The 23102-nt window shown below is 33.2% G+C and overlaps 1 protein-coding gene across 3 annotated transcripts in view; it reads left to right on the plus strand.

Moving 5' to 3' along the window:
* Nucleotides 1–23102, plus strand: part of ARHGAP6 (Rho GTPase activating protein 6) — a 583013-nt gene that overhangs the window by 516731 nt on the left and 43180 nt on the right. For all 3 annotated transcript variants that reach the window (XM_074300011.1, XM_074300012.1, XM_074300013.1), the window contains exons 4-7: nt 9126–9382; nt 12010–12205; nt 17040–17095; nt 20642–20792. In XM_074300011.1, the coding sequence (XP_074156112.1) occupies nt 9126–9382; nt 12010–12205; nt 17040–17095; nt 20642–20792 (660 nt within the window). The remainder of the gene's footprint in view (nt 1–9125; nt 9383–12009; nt 12206–17039; nt 17096–20641; nt 20793–23102) is intronic.

Raw genomic sequence — 23102 nt, forward strand, 5'->3', positions numbered from 1 at the left:
AAGTACTGTCAAAATTATTTTATTGCACTAGAATGGAACTGTAGTTAATGCTATTGGGAAATAGTGAACCATCAGTCATATTTTAGAAATCTCATTTTACCAAAATATTTGTTATCGTGATACTAGACCTAGAGTGGTAGGAATCTTTATCATTTTTATTATCCGGAGTTGAATACAATCATCATTGACCTCATAGTGCTTGGTTTTTTTTTTGTTTTGTTTTGTTTTGTTTTTTGTTAAAGACCATTCCATCAAACACATTTTCTAGATTAGTGATTTTCCCTCAAGCAAATGGTCCATCTAGGATTTTTCTTGCATTTTTATTGTCAAAACATGTAGAAAAAAGACAAGTGTCATTCATGTATATATTACAACTTTCCATTTCTCAATCAGGCTTCTAACAGAGGTGACCTGCATTCCTTCACCTCATTTCCTCATTAAGTCAATACATCCTGTTTCCTAAATGAAAAATATAGTTATTGTTAAAAACTGACAGCAGTCGCCTGAATTGTCTCCTTCCTTTCTTGCTGCCCTAATTCAGGAGGACGGTGTTATTCAATTTTGTGGGGAACTAATATTAACCTTATCATTGTATATCTGCCTTTGGTAACTAATTAGAGAAAACAGTGACTTTTTATCTGTATTAGTATGATAGCATTTTAACTTCCAAATAAAGTAAGTAACACCTTCCTATACTAATTAGCAGCAATTATTGAGCTCATACTGTGAGTAGAAAATTTTGCTAAGTGGGAGGAAAGGGAGAAAGAAGAGTTTATAATGAAAAATCTCAGCTACATATATAAATCCTATTTTAAGAAGTCATAGCCTCTTAGCATTGGCAATATGCTATATAATAACTCACCAAGAGATCTAAGGACTTAGGTTCAAGCCCAATTCTGACACATAATGGTAGTGTTATTGTGAACATGTCATGTAACCTCTCCATATTCCAGACTACGTTCAGATTATAAGGTCCAGAACTGGAGAAGATCTACCTGATCAAGTTAAAATGAAATCACAGATCAAGTTTTTAAAAAGTTTGAAGAACATATATATATATATATATATATATATATATATATATATACATATATATATATGTATATATATGTATATATATATGTATATATATGTATATATGTATATGTTTAAAGAAACAAAATTGATTTTAATTTATGGATTTTATTGAGGGAAATTAGAACTTCTGTTCACATGCATAAACTGATTTGAAAGACCATGGTTCCATTTGATCAAACAACTATTTTGAAAAGGACAAATTTGTAACTGATTAACTGACTGAATTCAGCTTCTCCCCATGACTACTTCCATCACCAAAAATGAAGCAATAGAAAATAGTTATGTTTAGAGATAGAATTACAAAATAATTTTAAAGTGACCATTTCAAGAAAAAAAATATTAGTTTATTTTTTTATTAATTTTATAATTATAAAAAAATTTTGACAGTACATATGCATGAGTAATTTTTTATAACATTATCCCTTGTATTCATTTTTCCAAGTTTTCCCCTCCCTCCCTCTACTCCCTTCCCTAGATGACAGGCAATCCCATACATATTAAATGTGTTACAGTATAACCTAGATACAATATATGTGTGTAAATCCAATTTTCTTGTTGCACATTAAGAATTGGATTCCGAAGGTATAAGTAACCTGGGTAGAAAGACAGTAGTGCTAAGAGTTTATATTCAATTCCCAGTGTTCCTTCTCTGGGTGTAGCTGTTTCTGTCCATCATTGATCAACTGGAAGTTGGATCTTCTTTATGTTGAAGATTTCCACTTCCATCAGAATATATCTTCATACAGTATTGTCATTGAAGTGTATAGTGATCTTCTGGTTATGCTCATTTCACTCAGCATCAGCTGATGTAAGTCTCTCCAAGCTTCTCTGTATTCCTCCTGCTGGTCATTTCTTACAGAGCAATAATATTTCATAACATTCATATACCATAATTTACCCAGCCATTCTCCAATTGATGGACATCCATTCATCTTCCAGTTTCTAGCCATTATAAAAAGGACTGCCACAAACATTTTGGCACATACAGGTCCCTTTCTCAACTTTAGTATCTCTTTGGGATATAAGCCCAGTAGTAGCACTGCTGGGTCAAAGGGTATGCACAGTTTGATAACTTTTTGGGCATAATTCCAGATTGCTCTCCAGAATGGTTGAATTCTTTCACAACTCCACCAATAAGGCATCAGTGTCCCAGTTTTCCCACATCCCCTCCAACATTCATCATTATTTGTTCCTGTCATCTTAGCCAATCTGACAGGTGTGTAGTGGTATCTCAGAGTTGTCTTAATTTGCATTTCTCTGATCTGTAGTGATTTGGAACACTTTCATATGAGTGGAAATAGTTTTAATTTCATCATCTGAAAATTGTCTGTTCATATCCTTTGACCATTTATCAATTGGAGAATGGCTTGATTTCTTATAAATTAAAGTCAATTCTCTGTATATTTTGGAAATGAGACCTTTATCAGAATCTTTAACTGTAAAAATAGAAAATTATTAGTTTCCTTCAACTTATTGTTTGAGGAAAATAATAATAATATATATGCATAGGCACTGTGCTAAGCACTTTACAAATAATATCTAATTTGATTCTCATAACATCCCCAGGAGATAGATGCTATTAGTTATCCCCATTTTGTAGTTAAGAACTGAGGCAAACTGAGGTTAAGTGACTCATTTAAGGTCATACAACTACTTTGAGACTGGATTTGAATATAGATTTTCCTGATGTTGGGTCTAGTACTCTACTGAATTACTCAGCTGTTATAATCCTCTATTCATATGGATGACAAATTTTTATCACAAAATCAACCTCTGGCTAATGTCCACAACTAGGAAAAATGGTAACAAAAGTAGTGAATTCTGTTTGTTTACTTCTCTCTTCCCAGATATCATTAATTGTTGTTTTAACAGATATCTTCTGCTAAGATTTCCATCTTTGTTAAATTAAAATATTGCTGGTAATTTATTCCTCATTATGAAATATGAAATCTGTGTAATTCCAACATATTCATAGAAATATGAATATATTTTCATTTCCCAATAGACCATAATCAGAGCAAAATTATTGTCTTAAGAGGCTATGGAAGTACATATTTTCATCATGCCATGCCCCAAATCTTTTTCACTCATTCCCTTTGTGTAACATGCCCTCCTAGCAGTTACTATTACCAGTCTGTCCTAGGCCCAACAGAGTACCTTTGACCACTGACCTTTGCAGTGTCAACTCTACCCGGCTCGCCTCTTCTGAGGCCTTCAAAGTCTCTGGCCACGATCTCTTGAATCTATAGTTTAATTACCGGTAGCACACTCAAGAACAGCTATGTGTAATCTTAAAAGCCTTTATTATACCTACTCACATAATGCCCTGACTTGTTAGCTCCTGAGTGAACACCTGGTCTGAAGATTCACGTGTTCACTACCAAACTTCTTACCTCTCTCAGCTATCCATCAGCTTGGCTCAGCTACCCCAGGCTAGGGACCCAGGTTAAAGAGAGCGACTGCTGCCTGCAGTGGGCTTATAAAGGGCCTGTGAGGTCACACACACAGCCAACCAGCGAGAGAGCTGTCACCCATTACGAAGCTATCTCAGTATGGCGAGGATCCCACCCACCCATATCCACAGAGATTACTTCTGGGCAACTCAAATCTCCTGTTGCACTGTGGCTGCCCATTTAAAGGACCCTTATACCTTTGTATATAAGCTTTATGTTTAGTTGACTTTTAAGACTGTTCATAATCTAATGCTCCACCATATGTAGGTCCTTTAACTGTAGATAAATCTTTTATTTCTTCTGTCAAACTGCTTTCTTAAACTATGCCTGATCCTTTAACTGTAGACTACTATATCTTTCTATGGAATTCCAGATCAAGAGCTAGACTTCAAAAAGCAAACAAAGCTAGCCCCTTCATTTGAATCCAGGTCCTCTGACTTTTGACTGTTTAATGCATAATCCATATATTTTTTCCTCAACTTGCTGATAAGCTCTTTAATGCTAGGGATTTTATCTTATTCTTCTACATTACTCATAAAATCTAACATAGGGCCAAGCATAATAGGTACTTAATACATAATTAGTAATGAGGTACTTTATATATAATAATAAAATATAATTATTTTACATTTTTTATTTTATTTTATGGACTTCAGGATTTGTACTCTAGCCACAATAGTTACAATTTGTGCAAGTCAAAGAATTCCAAACATAAGCATTACGGATTATAGCTATTTTTCCAGTTTCTTTTTCTTCTGATTTAAATTCATATTTATCTAATTGCCTAGGAGACTGATTTACATGTATCCATTCCAGTTATTTTGTGTCATGCCTCAGAGAGGGGACCCTCCTGGGGGTTCTAGGTTCTAGCTCACATACATATGCACACACATACAAATACATATACATATTTAATATACACTCATACACACATACACACACACACACACACACACACATATATATATATATATACATATATATATATATATATATATATACACACACACATTTAGATGTTTATTTATTTATTTATTCATTCCCTCATTAGTATCTAAGCATTTTGAGGACAAGAGTTCGTTTCTTGAATTTTTATGTCCAATTTTTAGCATATACATGGCATATAGTAAGCCCTTAATAATGCTCTCACTTACTATCTATTCTTCTTCAATACTGATAATAAGGACAAATAAAAGTACATCCTTCAATTTATTCTATACTACTATGAGTTTTTGTCAAGAAATCTCCAAATTGAATCACAAAATGTTGGGCACAACTGAAACAGTTGAAAAACATTATGACTTTGGCCTCTTTGTTTATACTGTGAAAGGTTTTTAAAAATTATTTTTTATTTGATAATCTCCAAGTTATCCCATATATATCTTATATGCACATAATTGTTTGCATGCTGTTTTCCCCATTACTTTATGAGCTTCTTGAGAATAGAGTTTGTCTTTTGCCTTTTAAAAAAATCCCTAGTACATAGTGAGATAAATACTTTTTGACTTGGATTGATTTATTTGCTAGGTAAGGCATAAATTTGCATCTGATATTTTGAATTAATGACTTGTAAATACAAGATCAGCTTTATAGGAATTAATTATATTCCTTTAGACACCATAACTAAAATTCTTGGCTAGGTCTTGTCACCAGATAAATTGTATTTTCTACTAAGGGATACATTTATTTCCTTCAATGGCACATAAATGACAGAAGAGGAAAAGTGGAATGTAATCTACATAATTTCTTTTTTTTTTTTTTTAATCAAAGCTATTACCTAGGATAGAGTAGCTGAGACTTATGTACAATTACCCTTTCTCCATATAGCTGAAAAAACTTCTTTCCTTTGACCATCCATAACTTTCAGTATTTACTTCCTGCCTCTCCAGTCTGTATCCTGCAATATAAATCTCTATTCCCTTGCCTGATGATGTTTTCATCACTAACACCATTTTATAGATGAGGAAACCAAAACAAACATTGGTTAAGTGATTTGCCTAGCCTAGGATCACCCAACCAACAAATGTCTGAATCTAAATTTTAATTCAGGTCTTCCTGCCTCTTGACCTTGTACTCTATCCATTGTGCTACTTAATACCATAACATCTCTTATTCATCCCCTTTTCATCCTTATACATACACTACCAACACCCTGGTATAGACCTTCATCAATTCATGTCTGCACTATAGCCTGCTGATTGGTCTTATTGCCACAAATCTCTATCCAGAGCAATCTATCCTCCACTTTGCTGTCAAAGCAAAGACGAGACACTCCATGTCCCACTGCCACATATTTATATTGTCTCTTATGCCTACAACACTCTTACTACTTATTTTCATCTCCTGCCTTTTCTGAATTCCTTTAAGTCTTAGTTAAAATCCCACCTTTAATCTCTTTTAATTGTAATTCCTTCCTTTCTACTGATTATTTCAGATTCATTCTGTATGTATATAATCGATCATTAACTTTCATGGGGGTAATGTTCTTAGAAAATGGTGTGAGAAAGTAAAAAAAAAATGTAAATATTGATACATTCCCTCCAATTAGAAACAGAAGATAAGATTCCCATGACCATCAAAAACTGTAATCTTTTATTAGATATTGCTGAAAATACGCTTTTCTGCATATAATTCTTTTTCATAGCATTTTATTTTTCCAAATACATACAAGATAGTTTTTTAACGTTTACCTTTGCAAAACCTTGTGTTCCAAAATTTTCTCCCCTCTCATACCCCTTCCCAAGACAGCAAGCAATTCAATATTGATTAAACATGTATAATTCTTCTAAACATATTTTCATATTCATCATGCTGCACAAGAAAAATCAGATCAAAGGGAGAAAAATCATGAGAAAAAAAACAAAAAAAAAAAAAACAAGCAAGCAAACAACAACAACCAAAAAAAGTTTTGATCCACATTCAATCTCTATAGTTCTCTCTCTGAAAGTGGATGGCACTTTCCATCCAAATCGATTGGAATTGCCTTGAATCACCTCTTTGTTGAAAAGAACCAAGTCTTTCACAGTTGAATATTCATAATCTTCTTGTCACTATTCTGGTTCTGCTCATTGCACTTAGAATTAGTTCATGTAAGTCTTTCCAGGTTTTTCTGAATCAGCTATACATTATTTCTTATAGAACAATAATATTCCATTACATTCATATACCATAACTTATTCAGTATTTCCCAAGTGATGGACATTCACTCAATTTTCTGTCTTTGCCACTCCAAAAAAATGCCTGCTGCATACCATTCTTAACAAAACATCAATTGTGATAACCTACACTTTTCCTAACGCCACACTTCTGAAATAATCTATAAAATCTGGCACACAAAATAAAACTGGTAACATTCAAAACATTTTTCTCACTAGTAATTCTCTAGAATTCTGTGGTCTTTTATACTAACATCTCAATTAAAAAACAAAACATTGATTTCAGACAATATTCACTTTTCATTATATACCAAAACCTATAATACCATAAATTCTGTACAACAAATAAAATTTCTAAAAATTAAAACATGAATTATCTTCCACTATATCAGATAGTGGTGTGAGGGTATTGGGCTGCACACTATACTCCTATAAATCTCTTTACCATGACCACACTCTGAAAACCAAGTGAGAAGTTGCTGGGAATGTAATCACTGCTATCAGAACACACTGAGGATGGTAAGGTTTAGATATCACCTTAGAATCCAAAAGGAGTTGCAGTATATTGTGGGTACATAATTATAGCACAAAACTTGAGTTTTAAAGGTAAACAATGAAAATATGTAAGAAATGATCTTGGAATTCTTTATTGTACAATAGTAAGGTGAACAAGACCAGTAATGCATCTACTAATATACCAACTGTTCCACAAACTTGTGCAGGCCTCTCATTATTTTCTCTACTGCACATAGTTAGGAGTAATAAGAAAAATGTTTTGAATGTTACAATTTTTATTTTGTGTACTGTATTTTATGGATTATTTAATGGAAATGGTGTTAGGAAGAGGACAATTTGTCAAAAATAATGTTTGTTGTATTTAACTTTCTGGAGTTCAAGCATTTGCATTATTTTACTAGTAACCTCATTTTCACTTTTGCTTGAAGTCCAGAAAGTTAAATACAAAAATGTTGAGGATTATCTATAGTTTCTCTGTATATAGTCATTTGAATATTTTCTCCCCAATTAGAACTTCTTAAAACCAGGGACTATCTATCTTTTGCTTTTCTTTATATTCCCTGTACTTAGTGCAGTTCCTGGAACATAGGAGATTGCTAATTAAATAAAATTTACTGACTTATTGTTACCTCACTAAATTTAGGTAAGTTGGCATCTAGGTTTTTTTTTTTTTCAAATTTCAGAGAGCTCTGGGGACCCATGAAACAACCAGAAAAACAAAGCATTCCTCAGTTCTTTGAGGAAAAGCAAAAAAAATTGACAGAAGAGGGACAGAAGATGCTCAGGATCACATAATTCACACACTAATTATAAATAAATCAACTGTTAATATTCTTAAAATATATAATACATACACTAAAGGACAACTGCATAAAACCCACATGCACTCTCTTGCTATAATATTATTAATACATCATAACTTCCAGCCACATTAATGAAAAGATGATTCACGGTTCTCCTAAGAGAAAAAAGTGAAGAAGTTGGGGAAGTTCTCATTGTCCTTCCATAAACAAGGGACATTTCTTGGGAAATTTTAGTCTCCAAAAGAACACTATGTATGTAACTTATTAATATCACTTGCAAAGAATGAGGACATAGCAATGCTCTTTTAAGAGTCTGATAAGATTTTACATATTAAGTCAACTTATTTCATCGAGAAAGAGCTTGCAAGAAATACAAGAAAGAAAATTAGTGGGAGGTGGGAGGGAATGAAAGATGCCAAAGTTTTGTAGACTGTTGAGAAGTCTTAGGTGACAAATTTTTTTTTCAAGATGAGAATTAAAGGATTTAGGGTTCATTAATTGGAATCAAATTAAATTTATCATATATTAAGCATCTGCAGTTTGCAAAACCGAGTAGCTCGGTGTCAGGGTAAATAGAGCACTGAGTTTGGAATCAGGAAGATTTATCTTCCTGAATTCAATGTGGTCTCAGTCACTCTCTGTGTGACCCTGAGCAATATATTTAACCCTGTTTACCTCATGTGTAAAATGAGCTGAAGAAGGAAATGACAAACCACTCTAGTATCTGCCAAAAAATAGCCCAAATAGGATCACAGTCAGATCCAATAACAAATGTGCAAAACATTCTAATAGATAAGGTACATATGAATATAAAAACAGAATATTCTTTTCCATCAAGAAATTTGTACTTTACTAGAAAACAAGGTAATATGTTAAATACAGAAGTACAGTGATATGAAGATCAACAGAGAAATTTAAAAGAATTAAGAAAATTTGAGGGAGAAGGAAACACCTTCAATTGAAGAAGGCTTCTTAAATAAAATGGTAGTCAGCTGAACAAATAACTATCTTCTGAAATTTTTCATTTAAGTGTTTTTATCTTAGAAAAATTGTTCTGAAATAAAAGAAATGCTATGCATTTGACTTTTTTTTAATAATGAAATTCTATTCTTTAATTCCAGAATTTATACCCCAGGCTTTTGGAATGCCATTATCGCAAGTAATTGCTAATGACCGGGCCTATAAACTAAAACAGGACTCTCAGAAAGAGGAGCAAAAAGATGCATCTGACTTTGTAGCTTCACTTTTACCATTTGGAAGCAAGAAACAAAACAAAGAACTCTCAAGCAGTAACTCATCTCTTAGCTCAACCTCAGAAACACCAAATGAGTCAACGTCCCCTAATACTCCAGAACCTGCTCCACGTGCCAGGAGGAGGGTAAGCTTACCTTTATTCTTCTAGGTTACTTACATACCAATGTGTAGATGTTAAGTAAATTTAAAAAACTATATGCAATCCTACATGTAATCTAAAATTTTAGCTCTTGCCCTTACAACAGAAATCTATAGATGCCAGAGTTGAAAAGGTCCTTAGAGATCATCTAATCTAGCTTCTACAAATTTCTAATTAGGAAATTAAGTACTAGAAAAGTCATGTGGCATATTAAAAAGCCATCCAGGTAGTAACTATCCCCATGCCTCTAAATACAATGATTTTTCCATCATCTTCATAAGGATTTGGAATCAGGAGACCAGAATTCAAGTCTCCAGTGAGATTTTTATTCTTTATGTGCTATTTCTATATCCCAGTTTTCTTATTTTTTAATGGAATAATAATACCTTTACCTTCATAGAGTGATTATGAGAAGAACACTTTTTAAGGCATGAAACTCTGTCTAATTTTGTGATATTATTGGTAATTAAGTTTAAAATTAAATAGATTGGCAATTCTTGTCAGCATGTCTTAATAACTGAAATAACAGCAGTCCTTATAAACCCCAAAGAAATGGTTTTATACTTTTTTTCCTCCTAATCAAATTTTTCTATGGAAGCAATGATAAATATTTTGTTAATTCAAGGGGAAACTTTTGCAAGCAACTTTGTTGATTATTGGCGAAGATAAGCAATAATCTCATCCAAAACATTTAATCCATTTGAGCCAATTTATCTGTCTTCTAGTATAGTGGTGTCAAACTCAAATGGGGGGGGGGAGGGGGAAAGGGCCACAAAACCATACATAAAAATCCCCATGGAAGCATATTGACTTAGAAAATTTCACATTGAAATTGTGTATTTTCATTTATTTTGTTCACTATTTCCCAATTATACTTTAGTCCGTTTCAGGAGTATTGTGGGCCACATATAATTCATAGGTTATTGTTTGACATCTTTGTTCCCATGGGTTATTGTTTGACACCTTTGTTCCAATTAATGGTTTTAAGACTAATGGACAAAATTATCTCTGATTTTCAGTCCTTCACTCACTCTATACAGTGTTCTACCTAATATATTCCATGTGCCTAATTAGGTACCTCTAAGCAATACATATGGGCAACTATTTGGTACAGTAAATGGAGCTCTGATCCTGCAGTCAAAAAGACCTGAATTCAAATCCAATATCAGATTGTGTGACCTTGGACAAGTCACAATCTTCTGCCTGTTTCCTCATTTATAAAATGGAGAAGGAAATGGCAAACCACTCAAGTATCTTTGCTAAGAAAACTCCAAATGGAGTCGTGGAGCATTGGACATGACTAAAACGATTCAATAACAGCTGCAATAAATATATAGTTACCAACTCTACTGAGACTTGCAGTTTGATAATAATAATAATAATAATAATAATAATAGTTAATATATCTATATTTATATCTATATCTAGATAGATAGATAGATAGATGCGAGCCATCTACAGAGAGAGGACTGTGGGAAATGAATGTGGATCACAACATAGCATTTTCACTCTTTTTGTTGTAGTTTACTTGAATTTTATTTTTTCATTTTTTTTCTTTTTGATATAATTTTTCTTGTGCAGCAAGATAATTTATAAATGTGTGTGCCTTATGTTGGGTTTAACATATATTTTACCATATTTAACATATATTGGATTACTTAGATTCTCATTTAGGGGAAGGGATTGGGGAGTGGGGGGAAATTGGAGTACAAGCTTTTTCAAGGGTCAATGTTGAAAAATTATCTTTCAATATGTTTTGAAAATGAAAAAAACTTCAATAAAAATAATATATAGATATAGATATATACCAATATATCTATATCTATATATTATTTTTATTGAAGTTTTATATATGCAGATATAGCACCTACTATGTGCCAGACACTGTGCTAAGTACTTCATAAATATTATCTCATTTGATCCTCACAACAACCCTGGAAGATAAAGTCTATATTATCCCCATTTTTGCAAATGAGGAAACTGAGACAAAGGTTATTATTTGTCCAAGATCAAACAGCTAGTGTCTAAGGCTGGGTTTGAATTCAGATTTTCTTGACTCCAGGTACAACACTCATAATCATCACCAAACTATCCTTATTCTTAATGAAAAGTTATAAAAGAATACATCATGGCTCATTTTTATTTCATTTTTAAGGAATTATTCTCATTGGCATTTTTGCCTTTTAAATGTCTTGTGAGACTCCTTTGATTGGATTCTAGTTGTTGATTTTTTTTCTTACTTAAATTTGGTGGGCAAGTCAAAATGCTTTAATTGCTCTTTCTCATGTCTTCTTCCTTTAGATTATGTGGTCTCTTGTTGAAATTGCATGTAGCATGACGTTATCTCTCTATCCCTTCTTTGTGGTAGGTTGGTGACTTTTTCCAGAGGCCTTTAAGAAAGTATTTTCCCTTATATTACTGTAATATACAAACAATCTAATTAAATCAAGCAGAGTTATTTCAAGTTGTATATCAACAGTTATGAACAAAAATATTTACTTGATGTGATCTGGAGGGTGGTTGTTTTTTTTTTTTTTTTATTTTATCCATCTGTACTGATTGCATATATATGTGTGTGTATGTGTGTATATGTGTGTGTGTCTACTTTACAGGGTGCAATGTCTGTGGACTCTATTACAGATTTGGATGACAATCAGTCTCGATTACTAGAAGCATTACAACTGTCTTTGCCAGCTGAGGTTCAAAACAAAAAAGAAAAAGCAAGAGATAAAAAACTGAGTCTAAACCCTATTTACAGACAGGTTCCCAGACTTGTGGACAGCTGTTGCCAACATTTAGAAAAACATGGTAAGTGACCGTCCATGATAAAGGTATCAGATAAAGAAAAGACAAATAGCATTCATGGGAGAACTCCACTGGTCTTACCTAGACTGGTTTGAAATTTACAATAATGTGAATGGACCCTAGGTTACATCTTTTCATTCTGAAGAAACTTTTGTCAATGTTAAGAAATAATTTTTCTAAACAACTTAAAAGGTTGGCCACTATTTCAAGATAAACAAATTAGTGTACTTAGAGAAAATAAATAGGTATTATTCTCACAAATAATTCAGACTTATGCAACTGCTACTGAAATTATAGATAACTTATGTTAAATATATACTTTCATTTACTGGATGTAATTGAAGATAATGCAGTTGTATTTCTTGATAAATAGACTACTTTTTCAAGGTTTTTCACTTGTCATGATTTTTCACTTGTCATGATTGGGTCTTCCCTTTATTAGATGAATTGATAGATTTTAATGTAGATTTATTTTAAAATACACATAAACTTCCTCACTATGTGACCCTGGGCAAGCCACTTAACCCTAATTGCCTCAGGAAACACACACACACACACACACACACACACACACACACACACACACACACACACAAACAACACTCTTTAAAATTTAGAAGACAGTAAATATTTCCAATCTTTTTAATTAACTCATTATATTTGTAGGTTACCATACAACTATGTCTTTATGGAGTAAATTGGCCATATTTAATCATTTCACAATAATATAAGATTACATGTTTTATGTCAGATGAAAATAGCAATTGGGGAACTTTTCTATTATGTACATGTTTTATTTGCCTCTACAATAGTATATTTTTCTAAAATTATCACCATACCTGAAGAATTCGGTTCAATTCAACAATATTTATAAGCTAGAAATTGTACTAGGTACTGGAATTATAAAGACAACCAAATCTTCCCTGTCATTTCCCTGAATTTTTTGAAATCTATTCTCCCAACATTGAGGATTATCTCCAGTTTTCTTTTCCTTCTATGTCATAAATTTCTTGAAGAAGCACTCACTTACCTACAAAATTTAGGCCATTTCTATTTCAGCAACCACTTTTTCCTCCTTATTGGTTAGAATTAAAGTCAACATCCCAGTCCCTCTCCTCAATCCTTCCACTTTTTGAAGGATCAAATTGTTCTTAAAGCAAATTACATTTCTCTGTTGCTCTGCCTTTAGCTAAGAGATCTCCAGTAGATGCTTGGACACTTAAAGGACTTTGTTACTCTAATACCATTCTTCTCTGCCAAGTTTATAATCTGTTTCCCAAACTCTTCATCGAATTCCTCCTGTCCAAGTATTCTTCAATGGAAAATAAGATACCATCTGTTTCTCCCTTTTTTAATCCTTAACCAAATTTCTCTCCCATTATTTCAGATGCAAAACACTGATACATGTTTTCAAAATAAGATTCAATCTAAAAATCTTTATAAATGGGTATCAAAAACTCTTAAGCTCTCCCCCAAATTAATTTAGCCTATAAAATTTCTATTAGTTTCATTTATTTATAGATGCCATCTATAACTATTTAATTAACATACCATAATTTTGCTTACTTTTAAACATTTTATGAAGGCTCTACTAAATTTCAGGCACTAGGTCTTTTTTGCCTTCATATATTAAACCCTGTATTCCCCCAACACAAATTTCAATGGAAAACAAAGTTAAAAGAGAGCCAAACCATATGATATCACAGCTTTTTATGTTCAATATCCAATTCCCTTGTCAAGTGTTCCCAGCTACTTCTAATTTTTCTGACTGGTTTAAAGGCATCTTTTCTTTTCTTCTTTTTTTTTTTTTGAACTAAAAATAGAGTGATGGCACAAAAATTTGAGATAAGATAACCATATACACATATATGCATATATTATACATATATGTATGCATTTACATTCATCTATAGAAATATGAGTATGTGCTATAGTTTGCATTTATTTGACTGTCTCGTGTTTTCTTTAATATGAGATGTTTTCCTTATTCTGAGTCAGGAATATTTTATTCTGAATCAGGAATACTGACTCTATAGAATATTCCTCATCTTTGATACCTTTCACTCTAGAAAAGTAGTCTATCATAAAAACAAAAGAACAAAACCTTTGGGAGTATTAATTCAGAACTAAATAAATTAAAATGGCACAATCCATTTTAATATTTCTAATGCCATTGTAATGCTGGAGAAACTGAGGCAAGATAGAGATTAGAGAGTTTTTAATATTTTATTTGAAAGGGAGAGATTTATGGGACCAAATGGATCCATGGTTTTGTCTCAGGGCTGAATGAGACTATTGTCTCCAAGAATCCGGCAAAGTTCTCAATGATATATATATATATATATATATAGATAGATAGATAGATAGATAGATATAGATAGATAAATATAGATATATATATATATATACCCATACACACACACACACACACACACACACACACACACACACATATACAAGTGGCTCAGATACAGGGGTAGACTGAGGCAGGGGGCAAAATCAGAGTGCTAAGAGCAGGGACTAACAGTCCAGTTCTGACAAGGTCAGGGGAGGCATTCTGATAAGTAGGGAAAGGCTGGGGTCATGATGTCTAAGATAGAAGGTCTTTCTCCTTATCTGGATCATCATGATTAGGAAGCAGGGGTGGTGTTGCAGAATAATTAGGAATTGAGGCAGAACAATTCAGGGAAACCAAAGCAGGACAATTTAGGGAAACTGAGGCAGGACAATAAAAGAGAACACCATGATCTCCACTAAAGCTCTGCTGCATGCTTTATCTGTGTTGTGGAAAGAACTTGGAATTCTTGAAGCCAGACCTGGCAGATTCTGCCAAGTCAGAGATGCTCTGTCTTTCATGCAAGAATTAGCCTTAGCAAGCTCAGAAAGGCTCATCATAAGAAAGTTGCCACTGAGCAATGAATTAGTTTCAACAATCCTTAAAGACCTTGAAGTACAAAAGGTTGGCTCCTTGAATTATAGAAGTAATTTCATGGTAGAAACAATTTTGTGGAAAATTATGTTTTGCCTATGTTGTTAAGCATACTTAATCAAATAATACAATCGAATGAATGAACTTATTTTGAGAATTATGTCTCCAAATATAGAAAGGAAATAGTACTCAATGGTGAGATAGAGTGCTTTCTACTAAAATGGGTAAGTAGGGCAAAAACAAGAAAGAAAACAGTTATAAAGATACAGGACATATATTACTAATTCTCAGATCTATCGAACCAGTGGCTTGCTTCCTATTCTTGTCAGTTAATTCTTTAAAAGCCAGAGTCTCAATATTAATCCTTAACTCACTTTTACTACTGCTTGTCTTGAGTTCTTATCAGTTGGTCATTCCTTAAGATGTATTAAGTATTTACAGTATATATTTAAGTATATACCAGTAGGCAGCTACATGGCTCAGTAAATAAAGTGCTGGGCCTGAAGTCAGGAAGTAATAATATTTACTAATATGTTTATATTATGTGCTATGAGCACTGGGGTAAATACTTTACAAAGACCTTAATTCAAATTTGACCTCAGACATTCACTATGCGACTCCTGAGCAAGTCACTTAACCTATTAATCCACTGGAGAAGGAGGTGGCACTATAGTACCTTTGCCAAGAAAACTCATACAGGGTCACCAAGAGTCAGACATGATTGAACAACAGGGAGGAAAAAAGGAAGGAAGGAGGGAAGAGAAGTAAAGAAAAAGAAACTTGTCATACTGTATAGTAAAGTCCATGCATTAAGAGCTCATATAGTTTTATCACTGGAGAGCCCCTCTATCTTTTGCTCAATTCTGAAAATTTTCATAATCACTAAATAAGCTCCCATTAAATATAAATTGCAAATCTGCAGGTGGACATTAAGTCAAATTATTGACACATAATGGCCATTTGACCCTAAGCAGGACATTTAACTTGTCAATTGCCCAGGAAACATTCTTAAGACAGTAAATTAGAAAGTAGTTGCTGATCTACATTGATAAAAGATATTTGTTCACTGAAAGCATTGAAACCATTGTTCCGGAGTTTCTTTTCATTAAGAGCTTGGTTACTTTATTTCTCTACTTTAGTAGGTTAGAAGCAACCATCTAGAGGTTAAAGGTAGGAACCAAACGATTAATGAATTTAAAAGTTGGTAGAGTCCTTAGAGACCATCTAATCTATTTTTCAGAAGAAAAAACTGAGGCTAATAAAATTGGCTGATTTTGTCAAGGCTAAGATACACCATGGGAGAAATATTTCCTTAGAAGCGTGATCTCCTCACCATGAGGGACAAGACAAAAAACAAAAATAAAACAGAACTGGATAATCATAATAATCATGTTGTGTTATCAAGAAAAATGTCCTTATGTTTTGTTTAAGCATACGAAGAAACATTAGAACATTTTAGATAGATTTTCATTAAAATTATTAAAAATTGGGGCAGTTAGATGGCAGAATAGATATCGGTCCTAGAGTCAGGAGGACTTGAGCTCAAATTTGTCCTCAGACACTTAACACTTCTTACCTGTATGACCTGGGCTTAACCCAACAAACACTTAACCCAAATGCTTTGCCCCCTCCCCCAAAATAATTATTTAAAATATTTAAAGATTACATTAAAGTTCAGTTACCCAGAAAATTGGCCTTTTGTTGAATAGCATCCTCTCCCATTCTATATGAAAAAATTAGTCATTTCTGAACTTTGGTTGCCTCCTCCAGAATCTCCCCACACTGCTTTCTATAACTATGGTTAGGCTGATTTTGTACAGTGGCATTTCTTTTGTTTTATTTTTGTTTGGCTTTCAAGACTATGAAACAATAAAACAGGATTGTTTGCTTTATGTGATGTCTTTGCAGGTCTCCAGACAGTAGGAATATTCCGAGTTGGGAGCTCAAAGAAAAGAGTAAGACAGGTAAGAAGAAAAACAAAACTTTTTTTTTTAATGCTTTTCCAGTTAAGTTTAATATCAATACAACTTGGTTACTTTGTCCAGTGTTATTCATCCACTCAACAAGCATTTATAAAACACCTTTAATGTATCAGGCACTATGCTAGATAACAAAGAGGAAGAGAAAAAAGCCAGTCATTGGGCTAAGTACTTTAAAAATATTATTTATTTGAGACTAATAACAATCCTATAAATAGATGCTGCTGTTTTATTTCATCCTCATTTTATACTTAAGTAAATTGAGGCAAACAAGGTTAAGTGACTTGCTTAGGGTCACATAACTAATAAGTATCTGGGTGGGATTTGAACTCAGGTTTTCTTGACTGCAAATCTGTGCTGTATCCATTGCTGAAAATATAAAGACAAAAATAGCCTCTAATTCCAATAGACTTGTAATGGAAAATGCCATCTGCATGCAGAGAGAAAACTGTGAAGACTGAATGTGGATCAAAGCATAGTATTTTCACCTTTTGTTATTGTTTGTTTGCTTATTGTTTTTTTTCCTTCCTTGTGTTTTTTCCTTTTTGACCTCATTATTTTTGTACAGCATGATGAATATGGAAATATGTTTAGAAGAATTGCACATGTTTAATATATATTGGATTGCTTGGGGGAGGGGGAAGGAGGGAAAATATTTGGAACACAAGGTTTTGAAAAAGTGAATATATTTGGGAAAAGAAAATACTTTAAAAACCCAAGTAAATAAATAAAATAGCCACTACCTTCAAGGAATTTAAATTCTATCAGTCGAAATAATAGGTGTGCAATAAGTAAATAAAAAATATATTTAAACTTTTTTGGGTTGGGAAGACAGCTAGAAGTTAGGATATTCAGGAAAGGCTTCCTGTTGGAGGTGGTTTAGTAGCAATACTAACTCCCATTTCTATACTCCTTCAAATTTTACAATGTTTTTTCTTTCCCCATAATAACCCTGTGGAGTACATAGTACAAATCTCATTATCCCCCTTTTAGAGATAAGAAAATTCAACTTGATGAAGCAGCATTCTTATAAATAAAGATGATTATTGACATGTCTTTTCAGTTATAAGGTAGTGTTTGAGAAGACAAGAGTGCCAGATCATGACTTTATGATAAAAGGGATGCAAATTGTGGACAAGGATAGTTCATTTCTGGGTTTAAAATGAATTTCAAATAATGCCTTCCTGTTATTTGACCCAAATGGATAAATAAGGGATCTAGTTAGTGTTTTTCCTTTTTTAAAAAAAAGTCAAATTTAAGAGCTAAAGAAATTATATTTCATTTACAACTGCCTTGTAACAAGGCCTGACACTGCTTTGAATAAATGTCCATTCAGTTAATGTTAAAGAGAATTTTAAAAGACTTTGGTATGTTTAAACACAGAGCCTAATATATGTCCCAGCTCATCTAGGCTAAGTGACCCTATTTAAAACAAAAACAAAAACAAAAAAAAAACCCAAAAACCTAAATACTAATTTGTTACCACTCTACTGTTCCCTAGGATTTCTTCTATGATACCTTCTGATGTCTTTAAAGACTTTACAAATAAGCTTGTTTACCATCTGAGGAATCATAGAGAAAGACAAGATGTCCTAAAGTGAAAGACAAGAAAATATTGTAATAATTTTTCAAAAAGAGGATGGGAGGGTGAAAGTTTCTAGAAACTATAAACCATTGAATATGTAACAACTATGTAACAACTCCACTAAATCTATCACAAATAAAGTGAACTTTCAGGAAGAGAAAACTACCAAGCTTTATAAGGAAGGGTGAACTAGCCCAAGGTAAAAAAACTGAGCAGATTAAATAGCTTCTATGTTGATCATTATGGGGATTGGTCCTGTGAATAACTCAAGCAAAATAAGGAGAAGAGGAAAGGGGAGGGAGGAAGGAGGCATGGAGGTAGAACAGAAGAAAGAGAAGAAGGAAGGAAGGAGGAAGAAAGAAAAGAAGGAAAAAACAGGGAAGAAGGAAGGAAGGGAAAAAAGGAGAGCGAGAGAAGGAAGAAAAAAAACAAAACAGAGAAAAAAAGAATACAAATAACTCTTGTCTCATCATAATTTTACTAACATGTAGAGACTTCAAAATTATATATGGGGAAGGATTGTAAGTCTATTAGATTGGATCAGTTCATAGAAGTTCATCACCATGTTGACTGTTGGAAATTAAATTCAATAGTTTCATCAGCCATTTGCTTAATCATAAATTGGTTGCTATCAGCATCAGTCTCCATACCACTAAAACCACAAATGTTGAGAAATTAAAATGTTGGACTATATCCAGAGGAGAGCAAGCAGAATGGTAGAATAATTCTATAATATGCCATATGAGAAATGATTGAAAGTTTTGAGTTAATTTAATCTAGTAAAAATAGGAAGACATGATAATTTTCAAATTTATAAAAGACTGTATAGTGCAGGAGGGATTAGATTTACTCCTTTACTCCAGAAGAGAGAACCAGGAACAACAAGTAGCAGTTACAAGATATTAATTTTTAAATTAATATTTGGAAGAGATTCTTAATGATTCAGAGAATTGGGAAATTAAGATTTAGAACTGAAAAGGAATGGCAAGATTTTCTGGCCATCCTATCATGGATTTAGAAGTGGAAGAGGTTTTTTAGGTCACCTAATACATCATTTTTACAAGAGAAAAAACTGAAGTCCAAAGAGATGACCAAAATTACACAATACAGTAAGTACTAGATCTGGGCTTCAAACTTAGATCTTTGGACTCCAAATCCAGGAGTTGTTCCACTATACCAAGTTGCCCTCATTTTAAATATGGCAAAATTAAAGTTCAAGATACCTGCTCCAGTCACATAATCAATAGCAGAGCTAATATTTAAATTGACGTCTAACTCCAAATAATGTAGTTGTTTTTGTATACCATCCTGATTCTCAAATTGTCATTTTTTTGAAGGTTAGAATCAATATGAAATGTAATATCATACAGGGTTGATTCTAGGGAAGAAGGTTGGACATTATGGTTCAGCTACTTATGGTGAATGCTAAAATCTGAATCTAGGACATTTACATGTTGTCTCAAAAATGCTTAAAGGGCTCTAAAGATACCTCCATCTGCATTGGCTTCGAGTCATTTGCTCTAACAGTCCTTATATTTCTGACCAAGAGAAAAGTCTCTGGGCAATGATCTACCAATCTCCTGTGGGTGACTGATTAGTTAAGGGAGATTGCTAAAGCCCTTCATAAACTGTTTGTCCTCGACTTCCCCACGTGGATATGGCTACAGTCTATAAAGCAATCATTTAATCACCTCATTGCAGCCTATTTAGTGACAATGTCAGAATATGGTGGGATCTCTGGCTACCTGAGTTTTTATAGGAACTAAAAGGGAATCTCAACCACCTGGTTTACATAACCTTACCCAAAAGGAGCAATCTGGGAGTCAGACCAGTGATATCTCCACTCAGTGCATGGCCTTTCAAAGGGCTGGCTACCTATCTAATTGTTGTGATAGATGCTCAAAGTATTGTGATATAATTGTCTTTTGCATCCTCATTTCTTCCAGTTACGTGAGGAATTTGATCGTGGTATTGATGTTTCATTGGAAGAGGAACACAGTGTCCATGATGTGGCTGCATTGCTGAAAGAATTTTTAAGAGACATGCCAGACCCCCTCCTCACCAGGGAACTCTATACTGCTTTCATCAACACTATTTGTAAGTCCTAGACCTTGTTTGGGAAGGATGGAAAAAATATTTGTGAAATACACAACTCTCTGACTCCCACAGTCAAATTGCATTGTATCTTTCTTGATAGTCTTTTTGTTTGGTGTTGTTTTGGCATTTATTGCCATCAATACTCATAGCTCTCTCCATTAAATGATGCTTCTGGGAGATGTTTTCAAAGTTTCTTAGACTTAATGGGGAAAAACAAATTTGCAGGAAATGTTTAAAACATAATGAAATTTTTTTTCAAATGATTCCCAGAAGATTGTTGGATGTAGAAGATGCTATCAAGTGATGCTAATAGCCCCACTAAGAAAATCTCTATTTTATGTGACTAAGAGGAAAAAACTTTCTATCCTTGTAATTAGGAGAGAAGCCACAAGAGGATGAATGAATAGAAAAGGAAATAAGAGAAATGAGATTAAAACCCACTATCTCCTCTTGTAGGAATGTTGTTTCTGGTTTATTTATGAACACCTTTTCAAGGGCCTAGTTAGGCGATAGACAAGACTGTGTCAGCTCTAATGTTTCTGGCTGCTACCATAATGCCCCTGTTTTAGGAGCATAGCAGAGGAGTTTCTGAGTAGAAAAAATGCATAATTTCTGTGAAGTTTGCCATTTGGATGACATGATAAAGATGAACTTCTGATGAATTAGAAAGCCAAATTTAAAAAACCTTCTCTGGCTTCAGATTTAAAAAAAAAAAAGCTATTTACATATAATTCCTTATAACATTATAAGAAAGTGAGCCATAAAACTCAGGATAGGTGAAATGTACTTAATGAACCATTAATAACCACAATAACCACAGTATCCCCTTTCACAAAGTATATTTGCCTCATGGTCTAATTGATTTTGGTCTCCCTGTCTCAATTTTCTCTTCACTCCAGTCTCTAATACATACTGTTACCAAAGTAATTTTCTTATAAGCAGAGTTCTTTAAAAAAAAATAATAATCTTTTTATTTTTCAAAATACATGCAACAATAGTTTTAACATTCACCCTTGCAAAACCTTGTGTTCCAAATTTTTTTCCCTCCCTCCCCTGGACACAAGTAACCCAGTATAGGTTAAATATGTACAATCCTTTCAAACATATTTTTACCTTTATCATGCTGTGCAAGAAAAATTAACTCAAAAGGAGGATAAATAAGAAAGAAAAAAAAACAATCAAACAAACCTCAAAAAAGATGAAAATACTATGCTGTGATCCACATTCAGTCCCTATAGTTCTTTCACTGGATGCAGACGGTCTTTTCATCATTAGTCTGTTGAGAGTGCCTTGAATCACATGTCAATCACAAGTGATCATCACATAATCTTGCTATGTATATTGTTCTCTTGGTTCTGCTCATTTCATTTAATATCAGTTCACAGATATTAGACTTTTCTGAAATCAGCCTGCTCATCATTTATTACAGAACAATAATATTCCATTATATTTGTATACTACATCTTATTCAGCCATTTCCCAACTGATGGGCAACTACTTATTTTCCAGTTTTTTGCAACTACAAAAAGAGCTGCTACAAACATTTTTGCACATGGTTTCTTTTTCTTTTTTTTTAAACATTTCCTTGAGATATAGACCCAATAAAGATGGCACTGGATCAAAGGGTATGCACAATTTTATAGCCCTTTGAACATAATTCCAAATTGCTCTCCAAAATGGTTGGATCAGTTCACAACTCCTGATGTAGCAATGTAGCAGTGTCCCAGTTTTCCCACATCCCTTCCAACATTTATCATTATCTTTTCATATCATTTTAGGCAATCTGAGAGGTGTGAAGTGATACCTCAGAATTGTCTAAATCTGCATTTCTCTAATCAGTAATTATTTAGAGCACTTTTTCATATGACTAGAAATGACTTTTTTTGTCTGAAAATTGTCTGTTCATATCTTTTGACCATTTATCAATTGGAGAATGGCATAAGCACAGTTCTAAGCATGTCATTCCTCTACTCAGTAAGTTCTAGTGACTTCCTATTATGTCTAGGATCAAATGTAAAATTCTATGTTTAGCTTTTATACAACACTGCCCCAGTCTATGCCTACAGACTCACTAGACATCACTGTCCCTCTTATATTTGATTTAGCCAAGCTCTCCTTTATTTCTTACACAGAGAATTCCTTTTCCTGACTCTCTGCTTTTGCACTAGTTATTTCTTATACCTAAATTCACTGTTTTGTTTTGTTTTTTTTAACCTCTCACTCATAGAATCCTTCTTGAAAGTGTAACTGAAATATCATCTTGTATAGGGTGTTAAGATTAGGATATTTAAGACCTTGGGATAATAGGAT

Source organism: Sminthopsis crassicaudata, chromosome 3, assembly GCF_048593235.1.
Source record: "Sminthopsis crassicaudata isolate SCR6 chromosome 3, ASM4859323v1, whole genome shotgun sequence".
NCBI classification, from domain to species: Eukaryota; Metazoa; Chordata; class Mammalia; order Dasyuromorphia; family Dasyuridae; genus Sminthopsis; species Sminthopsis crassicaudata.